Below are 18870 nucleotides of genomic sequence, written 5' to 3' on the forward strand. Positions count from 1 at the left end.
TATACTGTACAGTGTATAATGATCTAATATATGTATAGTATATACATAGTACAGCACTGTATGTTTTTAATATTATTTCCATTATCATTACTATGATCATTATTATTACATTACATAACTGTGGTGATAATTACAGACAGACAAAGATCAAAGACAAGTGCATTTTTAAAACAATTTAACTCTAATCCCACCACTTTTTTCTTTTTTGCTGATCCGAAAAATGATCCGATCCGTGACTCAAACCTGTGATACGATCTGAACCGTGAGTTTTTTGATCCGTTGCAGCTCTACTCAGTGACTGTTCAATTTAAATGAGTCCAGTATTGATGGAGAGCGCTGCAGCTGTCAGTTCTGATTTAATTGTCATGAACTGTAAACTGTCAAATTACATCCATTGAAAGTGACTGTTTTTCTCCTGACAGACCCGTAGAATAACGGTGTGAGCCTGACACCATTATGGTAAAGAAGAGCTTTTTGATAAAGAGGAAGATCCTTCTTGTTTAACCAGAAGAGCTCTAGCCAAACTAACCAGAAAAGATGATTTTAACAGACTGGACAGAAATGAAATAAAACACTCTGTTCATCTTTCTGCTGCTCCAACAATCAAATCAAAACAATCAAATAAACTCTTAATCCTCATAGTTCAATGTGGAAATATCAGGAGGATTCAGAGGTCGGACATAAGAGGAGCACAAACTGCGAGTAGAACCAGAATATTTTCACATGTACCTTTGTGTATTAGGAGTTTATTTCAACCAAACCAGAGCTGGTGGTTTTTGGAGCAGTGGACAGAAGAACCAAGATGGTTTTGAGTTTTATTTAGTTTCTGTCCAGTTTATTCAAACTGGAGGTAAAAACAATGGGGATAAAAACAAAATAGCATTTCAAATGGAGTCTGATGTCTTTGAAAAGAGCAAAATTTAGATTTGTTTGTGGTTAAAGAAAAATTATCTTCTTGAACAAAAATCTCCATGTGTGGGAACCTTTCTATAATGTTATCAGACACAGAGAAAAACAATCTGAGCCTGTCGGTGGGAAAACTAAAACTTTTAGTGGACACACTTTGACAGTGTGCAGTTTCCTGGAGCGATTATGTTGCAGCTCTCCCTCAATACTGCACCGGTCTCAAAAACTGTTCACATCAGTCACTGAGACACAAAAACAGACGAGCACTGACACCAGGTGACTTTTTACAATCAAATAACACAAGTTTTTAATACAAAAATCTGTTTATTTGTTGCATACATTTGGCATAAAGGTTGTGATTTGGAATGTGTAAAATCAACTGAGACAAATAATGTACCACAAAAACAAACATGAACATTACAGCTCTGCACAGAAAAAGAAATGTGTTGTAATGAAGCTGCAGATCATCGCCTTAAAGAACAAATCCTGAGATAATAGTAACAGTCTGCAGTGGTTCTGTCCCTTTAAATGAAGACGTCACTGTTGAGATGCAGAACCAGAACTCTTTTGTTACTGTAACAGACAGATTATTTCTCTCGTTTAAAACTCTCAGCTGATCCTCTGCAGAACCTTCCAGATGTTCTGTTGGGTTCTTCGGGTCACTGATGTTCTGCTGTCTTCGCCGTTGTGTTTACGCTCTCTTCATGCCGCGGGCCATCAGGCAGGCAAACACCGTCATCACCATCTTTGGTTTGACCTCCACCAGGTCCTCAGGCAGTGCGTACACCCGGGCGCCGATCTTCCTCGCCATGGAGATGGCGTACCTGAGAACACAGTAAAGGACCTGTTAGCTCTAGCCTCGGTCTGTTAGCTCTAGCCTCGGTCTGTCAGCTTCAGCCTCGGTCTGTTAGCTCTAGCCTCGGTCTGTTAGCTCTAGCCTCGGTCCGTTAGCTTCAGCCTCGGTCCGTCAGCTTCAGCCTCGGTCCGTCAGCTTCAGCCTCAGTCTGTCAGCTTTAGCCTCGGTCTGTTAGCTCTAGCCTCGGTCTGTCAGCTCTAGCCTCGGTCCGTCAGCTTCAGCCTCAGTCCGTCAGCTCTAGCCTCAGTCTGTCAGCTCTAGCCTCAGTCTGTCAGCTTCAGTCTCAGTCCGTTAGCTTCAGCCTCAGTCCGTCAGCTCTAGCCTCGGTCTGTCAGCTTCAGCCTCAATCTGTTAGCTTTAGCCTCGGTCTGTCAGCTTCAGCCTCGGTCTGTTAGCTCTAGCCTCGGTCTGTTAGCTTCAGCCTCAGTCTGTCAGCTTTAGCCTCGGTCTGTTAGCTCTAGCCTCGGTCTGTCAGCTCTAGCCTCGGTCCGTCAGCTTCAGCCTCAGTCCGTCAGCTCTAGCCTCAGTCTGTCAGCTCTAGCCTCAGTCTGTCAGCTTCAGTCTCAGTCCGTTAGCTTCAGCCTCAGTCCGTCAGCTCTAGCCTCAGTCTGTCAGCTTCAGTCTCAGTCCGTTAGCTTCAGCCTCAGTCCGTCAGCTCTAGCCTCAGTCTGTCAGCTTCAGCCTCAGTCTGTTAGCTTCAGCCTCAGTCCGTTAAAGTAACTCAAACTGACTACATCACACTAAAGCTAACTGATCCCAGGTCATGATAATTATTATGTTAAATCACTCTGGACAAAATATTTGACTAATGACTTTCTAAAAATGAAAAAATATGTGCACAAACTTTGCGTTGTTGAGTTTCTCCTCCTCAGTCAGGTCTTCTGTCTTCAGCAGGTCGTATCTGATCGATCCAGCCTGGATCGCATCGATCAGGTCCAGAACAGGCATACTGCTGCTGATGGACTGGTCCTACACACACACACACACACACACACACACACACACACACACACACACACACACACACACAGTCTTTCAACATTTTTCACCATTTTCTGACATTTTATTGGCAAACAGCTAATCGTTGGTGGAGGAGTGGGCGGAGTCAGTGTTACCTTGAAGCTGGAGATGGTCGGTTTTCCGGCCTCTGTCAGCGTGTTGTTGACCCAGCCCACGATGGTGTCATCGGTCACCTTCTGCCCGTCACCCAGATCCTCCAGGATGTTCAGGGTGTATCTGAGGGAACAGACGGAACAGAGAACATGAAGAGATTTCATTTCTAGTGTCGCAGAGTAAAACAAAATAAAAGCTTCGAGATCAGAGGTCTGCAGCTCTTTATCTCCTCTCCTGTGACTTTGGCAAAAATTATATGGAAATGAATGTTACCATTTTCAACATTTTAATTTTCGTTTATCATTGTTGTAGGTCTACACTGTAAAAAGTTGCACACTGCAATAGACCTGAGTTTTGTGTCCAACTCAAACTCTTAACTTTTGTTTATATCATTTACTTGAACTTAAATCTTAAAATTAACTTAAAATTTCAGGTGTATGAATCAGGAACATCTGGAAGTAAACTGTGATCCTGTTATAGATTGAAATTATTCTCTGGATAAAAATGAGCAAAGCCTTAAACTGTTCTGCTAGAAGTGGATTTTCCAAATTCAGTAAAAATCAGCCAGAACCTGCAGCATCATCTGATTACAGTTTGATAAGAGCTACGTTAAAAGAAAGGTAGGCAAAATAAAACCTGACTACACACAGCTGTTTTCAAAATAAAAGCTTCATCTGGTCCTGTTGTCTGTTTTGTTTCTGAGAATTTGAGGGTTTAAATCACCTGAGTGAGTTTCACATAAACAAAAGATGTTTGGTGGAGTGTTCCTTTAAGTGAACAGCTGGTTTTGTTGCAGACTTGTTGAATATTTATTGAAGATGAAAAAAATCAGTTACCTCCTCATGAGCTGCCACAGCAGAGCGAGGGTGAGGGTTCGATTCCCGGCGTTCAGGTCCTGACCTGCGATTCCAACCAGAGAGAACTTGGCCTCCTTCTTTCCCAGTTCCACGGCGTAGTTACAGTTCTCCAGCTGAGACACAACACACAGAGTCAGACAGCTGCTGCAGAGGACGCACAGCCTCAGAACAACAGGGAGAACGTTCCACCAGACCACAGAGGCATCAGGAACAAACTGAGACCGCTTCAGAACCTTAACAACTCTCTGCAGAAGATTTAACTTCAAGTACAAATACTCCATTACAAGTGAAAGTCCTGCTACTTCAGTACAAGTACAGAAGTATTGTCATCAAAATGTACTTCATGATGCAGAGTGGTTCCTTTCACATAACAGAATTTAATATTCTTCAGTTTTTATCACTGATGAAGATATTAGAGCTTTTTATTCTCATGTATATCATGTTCTGTATGTAAAAAGTAACCAGTAACTGTAAGTGTCAAATAAAGTGGTGCAGTAAATTTTGCCACGTTTCCCTCTGAGATGAAATGAAAACGGTCCTTTGTCCCCGAGCTGCAGACTGTCAGTCTGAAATCTAAAGGTTTGATATTTTCTGGATTTTGTTCGTTACCTTCTTCATGTTGCTGCCCAGTTTGGAGTACGGAGGTTTGTTGACTTTGTCCCAGTCCACCGGAACCTTGATCTTCTCATACAACTGGAAGATGACCAGGGCATCATCGATGTCTCTGGAACGTATAGACAAACACACGGTTCTTTATTTTTCATTATCAGTCGTATCAGGCTGCGTTTTGTTCCATCAGTTTTCATCAAATTTGAACTGAATTTTGAGTCAAAATAAAATGTGAAGAAATGTTTGTTTATATCCACTATTATTATTATTATCATTATTATTATTATTATGATTATTATTATTATTGTTGTTGTTATTGTTATTATTATTATTATTGTTATTATGTGATTATTAGACAGCAGGTGGCACCAACTCTCCTGTCAGGAAAAAAAAACAACTATGATACCAGTGCAGAAGATAAAATATAAAAAAAAAACACCAGGATGTAAATTAGACATTTGTGTTAGTTTCATGTATTAATGTGAGGAAGGTTCCTTCAGATCTGTGTGGAACCATCATGGATGTGTTACAGAACCATGAGGAATCAGCTGATCAGTCATGTGACTTACATGGTCAGAACTTCTTCAGAAAAACTGTTTCCATCCTCCACTGAGTCTTTTTATAAAGTCCAGATCACATCAGAGGAGAGTAAAAAACGTTTTTTGGATTGTGTTGTTTACATCAAACATTACTCCTTCAAAATAAAATAAAAATACATCGGTGGAAACACGGTGAGGGTGGGGTCACCTGAGCTGAGGGTTAAAGGTCATGCTGAGGATGGAGCAGGTAAATAAAAGAAGAAGAGTGGCGAGCGTTTGTTCTTACGCGTAGAGGTGGTTCACACGAGGATTCACCCCCAGAGAGTTCATCCAGTTCCTGAAGGTTCTCTCCTCCCTCGTTTCACCTGCAGGAGAACATCAGAAAAAAACAAACCATGGAGGTCAGGAGCAAAACTAAAAAAAAATCAAAAGCTGTCAGATAAATCTAGTGGAATAAAAAGTTCAATATTTTTCTCTGAAGTAGTGCAGAACACAACTCCAGTGCATTAAAGGTAGGAGGATTTATTGACAAAATATAAGAGAAATTAAATATAATATTCAGAAGAACCATTATCAAATTAAACAGCAACTATTTTCAGTCAGTCAGGGTCATTTTTAAAGAAAAAAAGTAAATTCTCTGATTTCAGTTTCTTAACTGTGAATATTTTCTGGTTTCTTTCCTCCTCTGACAGGAAACTGATGATCTTTGAGTTGTGGACAAAACGAGACATTTGTCATCTTGGATCAACATTTTCTGTTATTTTATGGAGCAAACAACTGATTGTTTAGTGGAAAAATGATTGTCAGAGTGACGTACATCCGTGTGCTCTGCCTGTTTTCATTTTTGCACCTATTTTTCAATTGACAAGATCATAACAGGATTAAATAATCAACCAAACAACTAATCGATTTGTGGAAAAAATATTACCAGTTAGGTTTAGTAAATAAATAAATATGCCTACAAAATAAATCCTGAAATAAATAAAAGTAAAGCAAAAACCTATTTATTGATTTTCTGAATTATATTTAGATCGACACTTATTATTAATTCTGTATTTCCTGCCTCATTATTTATTTTATTGTCACATTTATTTATTTATCTATGTATTTCATATTGACTTAAAACTACAGTACAGTATGTTTTGAGTAGAAGTACTTAGTTACTTTCCCCCACTGACCTTCGATGGAGCTCCAGTCGATGTCCTGGTTCTCTGGTTTCTTCAGAGCTGGATATTTGTTGAACAGGTTGGCGACGAACGCCAGGTTGAGTTTGGGGTTTCCTCTGACGACGTCCGGCGGCATCACGAACTGTCTGCAGCCGAGCCGGTCGGCCTGATCCAGCATGCACTCCGCTCGCTTCAGGTCGTCCTTCTCCTGCAGGGAGACGCACCGGGACGAGGACGAGGACATCACAACATGTCTTTATCTCAGTGAAGTCAGTCTTCACAGATTCGTCGTTATTTTATTGTTGAGTAACTTATTTTTACATTTTAAATGTTTGATTTGATTTACCAGGTTCAAACACTTAGTAACTTCATTTTTAAAAGTGCTGCATAAATAAATTCTTATTTTTTAAACATCGGTTCTTTGAAGGAACTCGTGAACAAAGTTCTCCTGTGCAAACAGCTTTTAGTGAGTTTATAAAACTTTTTCAGATATCTGAACCGATCATGTCCAGACTCATTAATCATCTTGGACTTTGGGAAACACTGAGCAATATTTTCTGATGTTTTATGGACTAAACAACTAATCAATTACTGGAGAAATTATTGCCAGATCGATCACTAGTTGAAAAACTGTTCCCAACATGAAAACAGCTCCACTTGTTTTCACATTTATTTTTCAACTGACAAGACTGTGACAAGATTAATGAATCGATTTTCATTGTTTTCTGACATTTTATGGGTCAAAAAAATGAATCAATTTAATCCTAAAAATGATTGACAGATTAATTAATAACAAAGATGTTTTCAGTCTATAATCCGACGTGTCGGTCAGAACGTCTCTCCAAAAACTTTTTTTCATCAAATATCAGACCTGTGATTTGAAAATTGCTGCAGATCAAATTGCAATTTTGATAAAATTTTGACTGATTGTTCAGATTTACTGTGATTGTATGTTTTGATCTTTATAATTATAATAATAATTATTATTAAAGGTCGCTAATTTCACAGCAGGAGAAAACAGTTTATTGTTTCATTTCAACTATTAAAACATTTTTTTATATTCAAATTGAATCATATTCCTCAACATTTTGTTTCTATTCTTTGTTTTATGTGACAATAAAATGATTTTATTCATTTGTTTTATTAACATGAGACTGTTGGTCAAACACAACCAGTGTTTCTGATGTGAAAAATCCAGTCTCACCCTGATCCCTGACATGTCGATGGCGATGGGGGGGATCCCCTCCTCGTCTCCTTTGGGCGCCACCTGGTTCAGAAGGTTGTAGTACGCCTTCGAGTCCTGAAAACACACACACACACACACACACACACACAGTTTGGGAACGATGTCACATGATGAAAACAGGCGCATCTGTTTAGCAGATTTGTTCAAATGTTCTTTCTGGTTCCACTAACTGGTTCTTACAGCTGAAGATTTTACATGGAACATATTTCAGTCCAGTGAACGCTGTGTGTTCACAAACGTCCGTTTATGTTGGAGATATAAGAGACAGAAGAGTCATAAAGATGTAGAAATGTTCTCTACTCATATAAAAAATGATTTCTACAGCTGCAAAACTTAATGACACATTCATAAACTTGTACATCTGCATGAATGGTTTTTTTTCAGGCTGTGAAATTATTTTTGAACATCGTTTAAAGGCTCTAAATCTTTATGACCCTGATTTGTTTCCATATGTTTTCTTGTGGTCTCCCCTTCAGGGAGGAAACATGTTGTGTTATTTGATCAGTTTCTTTCTCCTCCACGTCTCGGTCTACGTGGGAACTTTAATGTTGGTGGTTGTCATCAGAGGAAACTCTGTAATCCTGCATTTACTGCTGTAAAAACATGCTGGAGGGATTTTCACCCCCCAACACTTTCTCCATGGAAGTCAGAGATGAAGGTTATCTGCAGCTTTACTCTTTTGTTTGTCTGGTCAGTTTCAGTGTATCTCACACACAAATTCAAACTGAACACACAGCACTGATTCGCTCTCCGTGTCGGTCGGTCTGGTAGACGGTACCGTCCTCTTACTGATCCAGACACATCTCACACTTTAGCAAATCCATGGGAGGCCGGCAGTGTTACTGCACTGCACTGAAGTTTGATTCTTGCTCCGTCTTAAAGCAAAGTAAAAAAAAAGCAAACAGGTGAAGTGATTGGCCAGCAGGAGGATCTGTGCTCACCTTGATGTCCGAGCTGAAGTTGTTGACCTTGGGGCAGCCGGCCTCCTCCAGGTGATAGTTGGCCCATCGCAGCAGCAGCTCTTCAGGGGACAGTTTCATCAGATCCTCCAGAGACTCTCCATCACGCAGCAGAGCCACCAGAGCTGCACGCACACACACACACACACACACACACACACACACACACACACACACACACACACACACACACATTTAAAAACATGAATGTAACTACAGCAGCTCCACGCTTATTCTCTGCACACGTTGAATGAGAAACGTTCTGTTGTGTAGAAATTAAAGGCAGCAGTTCAGTTCAGCTCTGATCCATCAGAGAGTCGGTGCAGTTCACTTCACACACCTTCGTTCTTGCTGAGCTCGATGTCGGCGAACAGTCCGATCTTGATGACCTGCCACAGCAGACCGAGCACCAGGTGCTGCCTGCCTTCCTTCAGGTCCTCAGCCCCGATGTTGACCACGTGACAGCCGATGGCCGACGCCGAGTTCAGAGCGAGGTTCAGGTTCTCCTGTTGGACGGAACGACACGACGCAGAACGTAAACAGAGCAGGCAACACATGAACACACACACACACATGATCAGACTGCTGTGACTCACCTGGATGGTGAACGGCGTGAGCTTCTTCTTGTTGATGGTTCTCTCGTCGATGGTGTCGGCGACGGACAGGTTGATCATCTTACTGACAAGTGATGACGTTTTAACAATTATGAAGAGTATATTGAATAAAACACAACATAAAACTTTGATGGTTAGTTTGAGATGTTCAGATTGATTCCACACTCTTGACTGTACACTGAAGTTACAGCCAGTTAGCTTAGCTTAGCATAAAGACTGAAAACGGGGGCAACAATTAGCCCCACAGCTCTGTGCAACAAACCCCACCAACCAGCAGCTCTAAAGCTTGTTTTCTTTAATCTGTGTGAGAACTACATGTGGTTTTGTGCTGGACTATTTCTTAGACGGGTGCAGTGATTTCCTGGACTCTCTGCCGGTTGCCTGGCAACCTCCATGTAACCATGAGACTCCAAATTTTATTCTTGGGTTTTTGTACAGATCAAACAAACATAATCAGAGAGCTTTAAACAAGCTAAGCTAACTAGCCACAAGTTGTAGCTTCACACTGACAGATACAGAGGTGATACTGATCAGACTCACTGAGAAAATAAAAAGATTATGAAAATGTTAAACTTTATAAATCTTTTCATGGTGAACAAATCTGTCAGTATTATTTAGCATCAACTGTATATTTTCATTTCATCATTGACTGATGTGTTGATTATTTTCTTGATTAATCAATATGTTATTTGTTGTATTAAAGACGGTGGAAAAGTCTAAGATGACGTCCTCAAAAGTTTTTTGTCCACAACACAAAGTTATTCAGTAAAAGAAACAATGAAAAATTCACATTTCAGAAGCTGAAATCAGTGAATTTAACTTTTGTTCTTGGAAAATGCCTTTAACTAAAATAAAAAAAACTGACAACTAAACTAATTGATTAAGTAAGTTTGCATCTCTTAAGGGCGAGCGTACCAGAGGATGATCCCGTCTCCCATGGCGGTGAACAGGTCGTTGCTGTTTGGGTCCATGGGCAGAACATGTTTACAGTCGGCGTCTTTCTCCAGAGCTTTATTGATCCAGTTCACAAAGGCCACTTTCTCCTCCTCTGCACACAGAAGAAAATCAGATCAGAGAGCAGCTGCAGGAAACGTTCTCCCACCGAGTGGAACACTGAACGTGGTCTAACTGTGGTAGAAAACACCATTACCCATACTGCACCACCTGTCAGCCATAATCATCAGGATATGAAAATGCTCCTGCTGATTATTATTTTTTGTACAAAGTAATTAAAATTTGTTTTATGATGAATGTTTTTGTCTTTTTCTTTTTGTGAACAAACTGAGCACCAAACCCACAGAAATATAACTGTAGATATTTTTTCACCTTTCTTTAGGTTAAAACACAGAAACACATGATAACATCACATCTTCTTTACAACTGTCTGTTCTGTTACTGTCTTCGTCTTCAGACGTCCTGTCTGTCTCAGACTGTGGACAGACCTGAGTAGGAGTGCTGGGTTCCAGACTGTTCTGAGGTTCCGGCCACGTTACAGATTCCCTCCTTCTTATTGATCGCCTTCCTGAACGTCTTCGCCACCTCGCTGCTCTTCAGCCCGTGGACGATCTGAACGGGACGAACGAGAAAACAGAATCTGTTTGTTTAGAGAAGTGAGGACGTTTGACTCGGACACTGACAGCAGACGATTTAAAAAAGTGTTGATCTACTGAGTTTAACAAAACACGAGATGAATTCTGACTAAATCTCACCTGAGTGAAGTCATCGAAGGTGAGCTGGTTGCTGGTCTTGGTCAGCTCCTGGACGATCTCTCTGACCTTGTACCCCGGCAGAGCCAAGTTAGCCACCCTGAAGAGCTCGGTGAGCTCGTCTTTACTGATGAACCCGTTGTTGTCCACGTCTGGAGACAGATGGACAGGTCAGAGGTCAAACACAGGACAGAGAGAGAGGAGAACTAACACAATTTTCATACATGAGACCTGAGTATGATGAACTTTATACACTTTGAAAGCTTCCTGAGGCGACTTTTTGGTTTAAAATTCCCCCCAACTTGTTTTTTTTTTTCTTGGCCAATTTCTGACTTTTTAAAAGTCTGACCTGCTGATGAGCTTCAGCAAATATCTGACAGTGACGAGCCGCTCGCTGCTCAGAGCTGATGCTTCTTTAAAAATATCATTTCTGTCATTATTCCCTTCTAGTTAGTTTTCTCAGATATAAAAATATATCTAATATTTTACACTGATATTTCTACATCTGATGATATAAAATAGTTGAAACTACAAAGGCAGACGGGGAGAAAAATGGGGAGCAGAAATGATGCTTCATGGATCATTTATTTAGACGTAAAGGAGAAAAAGATGAGATGAATATGCTCACAACTGAAGCGTTTAGTTTAGTTTTCCTTCCTGAATCAGAAACACGGAGGAAACAACAGCTTCCTGTTCTTACCAATCTTAGAGAAAGCTTCTCTGAGGTCCTCCAGCTCCTCCGGAGAGATCGGGGTGGTGGCGGCCATGTTTGGAACCTGAAACTGAAAGAAAAAAAAAAGACATCCTTAAATGAAGACGACGCTGCAGGGCTGTGAGCATCTCTGCAGATGAGTTCTGTGGTGCAGAAAAGGAGGAACTTCACAGACGACGTCTCCTGATTCGGTCGTGTGATGCAAACATGTCTTACTTCTGTCTGTTTCCTGCCTCACAGAGACGAGTTTCTGCTTGTTATCAGATCTTTTCTTTATTTTTTTTGTTGGTGAAAAAGTGTGACCAAAGAAACTGATACATACAGCCTGAGACTGATGGTTTCTCTCGGCACTTTGTAATCTGAGGTTTTTCAGGCCTAAAACTTCCATTAGAGCCCAGAATAAGTAATACATTTGAATTTAATTGCAGTAACAATGATGCTTCTCTTAAATTGTTTTATCGTCAATATAAATGTCACACGTTCTTCTCTCTGGAGGAAATAACTGCAGCTGAGGAAGAGTGAAGTAATTCTGAGAAGTACGAGATCACATGACACAACGTTTTATTTCGGTCTGTGATGATTCACTCAGTGTGTGTTTGTACGTTTGCAGAGCCTTTTTTGGCAGAATGAAACATGAACACACACCTCAGCGACGAGGAGGAGGAAGACGTTATGCTGAAGAAGACTTCCTGCACTGCGCCGAGAAATGAGACCTGATGGTGTCATGATATACAGAGTACAGTGAGCTGTGTCTAAAACGCCGTCTGTCTCATTTAAATGGGAGGAAAACAGCAGATTAAAATATTAAAATACTGATTTGCAACAATAAATACACTTTGTTAGAAAGATATTCAGTTTTAATTAAAAAAGGACTCAAAACAGTTCATCGATTAATGAATCCTGTCAGAATCTTGATGTAAACTGCTAAAAAAAGATTCAACATGACCATCAGAGAGTCATGTGACAAATTAAAACACTGCTATTGGCTTCCTCTGGGCTCCAACTCTTTTTTTTAAAGCTCTGCGCCATAATTGAGGATTTTATTTTGAACATGAGCATCGTTCCCTCCTGAGAGAGAGAACAGAGCTCACATCATCAGCTGATTTTAAAAAGCGAGACAGAGCGTGTCAATGTGGACGGACGTGTCGACGAGTCTTTGAACACACTCTGTAGTTCTGAGGTTTATCAGTATGAACTCCACTGCAGACTGTTAACGGTGAGAAACACACACTCATCTCCAAACATCTGTTTCCATGGAAACACGTTTCTGACAATATAATGAGAAAAAAAGATCCTGTAAGAAATCAAAATGAGAAACTCTAAATAATAAAGTCAGTAGTTTTAGGTAGTAACTCAGCATTTTAAGATAACGTAACATTTTTCAAGACAAATAAAAGAACAGCTAGAACAGTCTGATAATTTCATTAAATTACATCACTTTAGTATAATGCAGCCTTTAAAACCAGGAAAAGACAACAACATATCACGAGAAAACGATATCCAGACTCCATCGCGATACCTACTCTCATATCACGATACGATATAATATCAAGATATTGCCCAACAATAATTCTGTACATCAACAAAAACACTCCATGAAGTAAACTGGGGAAGGAAGTCAAGAAAACCTGCAGAGTCCAGTCGAGCCGCACAATTCATCAAACTGTTATCAAGACTGTGACAGTTTTCAGTGAGACACTCGTCATCACAGTGAAGAGTTTCATCACTGCAGAGGAAACAGTTTATTTGGTGCAGACTGACAAAGTTAACCTCAACTGTGATGACTGCCACCTGCAAACACAACCACTGTTTCCACACAGCAGATACAACAGAGAGAGAGGAGGACGAGGAGGAAGAGGAGCAGGAGGAAAAATGAAAACAGGTGAAGCTCCACCTGTTTTCATGTTTGGATCTATTTTTCAACCAGTGATCAATCTGGCAATAATTTTCCCACTAATCAATCAGTTGTTTCTCCATTAAATGTCAGAAAATGTTGAAAAATATTGATCCAAGTCATCATTTCCAATCTGTAAAGGAACACAGAGGAACCCTGAACCAGATGTTTATGAATATTATTAATGATGATTAAAGTCCTTAATGTCTACATTTGTTTAAAAAGTGTCTGTGTTCTGTGTTCTGTCTGTGTTCTGTCTGTGTTCTGTCTGTGTTCTGTCTGTGTTCTGTCTGTGTTCTGCGTTCTGTGTTCTGTGTTCTGTCCTGCAGCAGAAGTGAAACTCTGCAGTTAAAATGAGTCTTTAACTTTTCATGGTTGAGCTAAACGTCGTGAAATGAAACGACTCCGTCTGACAGAAAGACAGAAAGTCACTGACTCATGTTTCCAAAGGTCATTAATTATTATGCAAAATACACTTTTTTTTTTTTTGTGTCTGTAGTTTCCCTAAAAGACGCCGCCTCCGTCTCTCCTGTTGTCTCTGCCACTATAAGAAAAATAATGTGTTTTAAAAAGACAAACATGAGCAGGACGTATGTCTCCTGAATTTAAACACATCTATGCTGTTATCAGCTGTCAATTATTTGTATTTATTGATATGATTGATACTTTCATGTTATTGATTTGCTTTGGTTGTATAAAGGCATCATGCTGCAGGTGAATATTTAAAGATAAAACTTGCAATACATTCAAATGGGGATATTGATATCTATAATTAAAGCCTGTTCACCTGTAGTCTTTTTACAAAACATATCTGTAAAAGAGTTTTATTTTTTAACATTTTAATTTTCATTTATCATCGAAAAAGTTGAAACACGTTTCAAGGCAACATCCTGCAGCAGATTTTTGAGTTTTGACTCAAAAATCGTAAATTCGTAAATTCATCCATGATGGTTGAATTTTTAATATTTTCAACTTGAAAAAACTGACAAAAAGACCAAAGACAAATCAGGTTCACAGCTCACTGTGACCATCCTGAAATACTTTTTTTAGTTTCTAAAAGTCAAAGATTCAAGTTTGTCCAAAGAAGAAAAGTAAAAGTAAAAGTAAAACTAAAGATTAAAGGTTTTAATATTTCATCACAGCCAGCGTCTGCGGCTCGCTGCCTCAGGTTTTTACTGAGCGGTTTGTTCATATCTCATTCAGATTCTGATTCATAGAACAGTTTATATGTAAAATCATTGTGATTTTATGGATGTTTCCAGTATTTTCTGATTTCTGGAGGGATTCGCTGTGATTGGCTGGTGTTCATTGCCTTCATTGGTTGGTTAGGTTTATGTGTGAGGAGAGATGAGTTAGTGTTGGGATAAAAATAAAAAGCCCTGCCTTATCTGCATTTCTCTAAACCAATCACATATGTTGTGGGCGGAGCTAAGCACATGCAGGGGCGGGCTCTGGAACAGAAATGTCTAAATCATCTAGCTCGTTTACATTTGAACTGTTAGCCACTCAGATGCTAATTTTCCATTTTTGTTTCCTGAAAACAGACAGCAGATGTTGACTGAAATCAGTCAACCAATGGCAGGTTTGTACCTGCAGTGTCATCAGGTGAGTCACACCTCAGTAAAAAGATCAGAGTGGGCCAATCAGAGGCAGAGGCAGGTCATGACTAATAACTAGAACTCCTCCCTCTTTGTGGTTCCAGCAGAGCCTCGTGGTTTCTGCCTGTTCAAAGAATGATTTTACTCACCTGCTGTGGGTTTTATAAAGAGTTCTGCTTTGAATGAAAAGTCCCTGAGAAAACTTTGTCACCATCTGTCACTATGGAAATAACATTAAAATGAATAGTGTCCTGTTATTGAGACCAGATGACCTGATTACTGAGCGTCTCTGTCAAGAACTTTGAGACAAAGAAACATTTTTTGTGCACAAAAATCTGAGATCTTTGACGTCAACTCCTGAAAAACAGGAGCAGTTTTATTTTTGTTGTGTGTATTTTCACTGCTCATCACTGAACATGTTGTCAGAGTGTGACTGACTGATCGTCACGTTTCTGACATTATGAATCAATACATCACGATGGCTGTGTGTGTGTGTGTGTGTGTGTGTGTGCGTGTGTGCGTGTGTGTGTGTGTGCGTGTGTGTGTGTGTGTGTGTGTGTCTGTGTGCACGCTGATGGAATGAGACGAACAATAGACAAAACAGGATGAAAAAGACAAGACAAAATAGACATAAAAAGACGTTACAGGTCATTACAACATGTAAGATGTAAAATATGTGTGTGAGTGTGAGACAGACAGAGACAGAGACACTCTGGTGGAGAAAAGCTGAGGTTCAGTTGTCTTTGGACAGAGACAGTCAGTAAATGTCCTTCAGAGGACGAATTTTTACTTTTATACTCCGAGGACATTTCAGAGCCTGAACTTTTTCACTTTTACTGCAGTAAACAAGTTGAATCAGTACTTCTACTTTTACTCGAGTATCTGTACTTGTACTGCAGTAAAGACTGAGAGGACGTCTGTCTCCTGTGAGTGTAACGAGCTGTTGAAACTGTGTCCTCTGTCTCTGTCTCTGCCTCAGAGAGATTTTTGTGCAGTTGATGTGAAGCTGACCACAAACTTCCTTTCCAGCTCACTGCAGAGGTTGAACTTCTGCTTCCCCTCCCTGCAGGCCTCTCTGCCTCCAACTGCTCACATCTTTAAATGAACAACTTTAAAAATCATTTTCATAAAATCGTGCACAAACTTAAACAACATTAATGTAGGTTTTTAGTTTCTGTTGTTGACTTGTTCATGATTTGTGAGCGCTGAGGTCAAACTCTGACCTGCAGAGACGAAAGGCTGAGTTTTGAATTATGAAAACGTATAAGAGCTGATTCTATTTGGCAAGTTTGGTTTTCTATTTTGTATTTTATTCATATATGTATATTTTTATTTACTTGCTTTGCATTTATTTTATTTGAATTCACTCGCACTTGTTTCTGTCACACTTGTGTCTTACAGGAGGCTCAAACAGATGCAGCTTTTCTTGTAACTCGTTGAGTTTTTAAACTGTTTGCATTGATCCAATAAAAAGAGAATTCAAAAGACAAAGAACAAAGAATCAATGCAGCAACATGAAATACAAACAGTTACACACTCTGTCTTCCCCTTTCTGTCTCATACAAGCACACAGATTAAAAACATCCCCTCAGGTGTCTCTCAGGCCTTCGTGATGCCTTCAGGAACACCTGCGTGGCTCAGAGGTCACCTGATCTGATGTGTGGTTACCTGAGAGGTGAGGCGAGGAGCGTGGAGGAGGAGAGGAGGAGGATTCGTCCGTCCGTCAGGCTGCTGAGCTGCTCTCTGCTCACTGAGAGCGACGACAACGCAGCTATTCAAATCTACGAGGAAGGAAGTGACACACAGCACATCAGAAACAGGAATGAAAGCTTATGTCTTTATATGGCAATGAAGTCAAGGTGACCCCCCGCAGGCCGCCTCAGGAGACGGCAGGGACATGTTGGACAGGTTCAGAGCGGCCGTCAGGACGGACAGGACGGGTTCAGGTGTCACAGGACAGAAATGTGATCGAGAGGTCGAGTCAAAGAGTTGGTTTATTTACTCTGTGGTTGAATTTACTGGCTGGTTGTCAGTGAGGAAGCTGCTCCGTCCTGTGGCCTTTAACTCGAGACAGCTGGAGAGACAGACAGGTGTCCATAAAAGACAGACAGGTAGTTTGACATGCCAGTTAAAGTTAGAGACGGACAGAGAATGAGGACAGACAGGTGGATACAGAGACAAAGGGACAGTCAGAAAGACCCCCAGACAGACTGATCAATTATCTGTTTTTACACAGTCAATTTATCAATATTACTGATGATTATTGATCAAAATCTCTTTGTCTCTTTGTCTCTTTGCAGGTCAGACTCATGACTGTAGTTTCTCCAGGTCTTTATTTGACCACACTACTGGACAGATGATCCAGATGTTTTTAACAGTGTTAGAAAAACACTGTTGAGGTAAAAAGTTTGCACATTTCTTGATAGTTTGTTCTGATCACTTCAATTCACTGCAGGAGTTTGGTTTTATGTGTCGAGGTATATTTCATATATCGCAGAAAAGCCCCAAAATATCCAAATATTTATGAGCCACAGCACCGAGTCCTTTAATCACTGAATCATTTCAGTCATTTTTTAAACAGAAATTTGAGTCAAATGTCTCTTGATTTCTGAAAAGTCTTTTCCTCAGGTGTGTAGGTGGAGTGGGTTGGTCTTACGTTTGTCCTCACTTCTGTTCCTCAGATAAACGACAGAAGAGTCGGTCGCTGTCTTCTTTCAGCTCCTCAAATGTGACGATTTGCTGCTTTTCTTTGTCAGTTCTGACACTAAATGAAGAGTCGGGGGTTTTGGACTGTTGGTTGGACAGAAGAAGACAGATGAAGACACTGTCTTGGGCTTTGGGAAACTGACGAGCGTTCCTCGAATCAGGAGATTATTTTAGTGAATAAGTGTCCTCTTCTTCAACATGTCCATGTGTTTGAAAATCTCACTAATGTCTTCAGTTTGTGTGTAAAATTTAAACATTTCCTTTTGCAGCAGAGACAAAACACTGCATCATTTAAAATCCATTTAAAGACTTCCACAGATCATCCACCATCTGAGACAGACCCCGACACCTCCAGGTCCGGTTCAACTGCCCCACGTCTGATCTCAGATCTGTCCAGGGTCCAGACAACCACAGACGCCCACACAGATCAGCCTGGACAGCAGTCAGGGTCTCTGAGACACGTCAAAAATTCATGAAATGAATAAATAAATAAAGGTGATGCACTTAAACCTGTTTCTGTCCTCCGACTGACTGTAAGCCAAATTAATTATTTATTCTAAAGACCATAATGCTTTGAAAAATATTGAAAATCATTATTATTATATTATGAATAGTAAAAGAAATTGAAAGTTTTGTAATTTAAATCCTATGATAACAAATATATTATATTAATATATTTTTACGGTCTGTCAGCGTTCAGATGTGTCTCAGATCTGACATCAGAAAACTTTGATGGATGATAGAACCTGAGTGAAAACTGTTGGTGAATGAGGTCACGTGTGGACAGGTGGTGTCCACATACTTATGGCCAGGCCGTGTCCCTGTCTTCTGGTTCTGTTAAATAAAATCATCAGAACCTTCTGATCCAACCAACATTCACATGAACTAAAGCCTGTAAGATTAGCTCTTACCTGTTAGCCTGAGTTAGCTTCATGTCTCCAGGTGCTCTGCAGGTGTTCAAACTGATCCACGGTCTGTGTGTACTTTGTGTTCCACCTCCTGTTCTCATGTTCTTCTGTGTTTCCCCGGATAAAGATTAGTTCTGTCAGCAGCTCCATCGTTCACGTGTCTCTCTGCAGCTAATCTCGGCTAACAGCGGCGAGCTAACAGCTGGTTGATTCACCTGAGCTGTGAGCCAATCAGGAGCAGCTGTAGAGTTTGTGAAAGTCAGCTGATTGGTTGGATATCTGTCGGTGACGAAGAGAGATGAAGAAGAGGATGACGACAACAGCACGTAAAAGTTTTTAGATTTATTGATCAAAATAACAAATGAAGTTTAACTTTAAACATCCACGTGACTGTAGATGAAAGAATTCATTGGACAAATGTTCCTCAGGCTTCTTCTATTATATGTAGTTAATTTAGATTTATTGATTTACTTATTTATTT

At 40.2% G+C, this 18870-nt stretch overlaps 1 protein-coding gene across 1 annotated transcript; it reads right to left on the minus strand.

Annotated features, from left to right (window-relative positions):
* Positions 1–1475: 1475 nt before the first annotated feature.
* On the minus strand, positions 1476–16556 carry lcp1 (lymphocyte cytosolic protein 1 (L-plastin)). The gene is made up of 16 exons (XM_084725565.1): positions 16444–16556; positions 11272–11353; positions 10575–10723; positions 10308–10431; positions 9781–9913; positions 8848–8929; positions 8592–8757; positions 8234–8376; positions 7251–7346; positions 6059–6254; positions 5167–5245; positions 4342–4456; positions 3712–3845; positions 2878–2998; positions 2607–2731; positions 1476–1730 (listed from the first exon to the last, which is right to left on the minus strand). Exons 2-16 carry the CDS (start codon positions 11336–11338, stop codon positions 1598–1600), a joined length of 1863 nt encoding a protein of 620 aa, XP_084581691.1. The 5' UTR covers positions 11339–11353; positions 16444–16556; the 3' UTR covers positions 1476–1597.
* Positions 16557–18870: the final 2314 nt, after the last annotated feature.

This window comes from Lutjanus erythropterus, chromosome 8 (genome assembly GCF_056507025.1).
Source record: "Lutjanus erythropterus isolate fLutEry1 chromosome 8, fLutEry1.hap2, whole genome shotgun sequence".
In the NCBI taxonomy this organism is placed as follows: Eukaryota; Metazoa; Chordata; class Actinopteri; order Lutjaniformes; family Lutjanidae; genus Lutjanus; species Lutjanus erythropterus.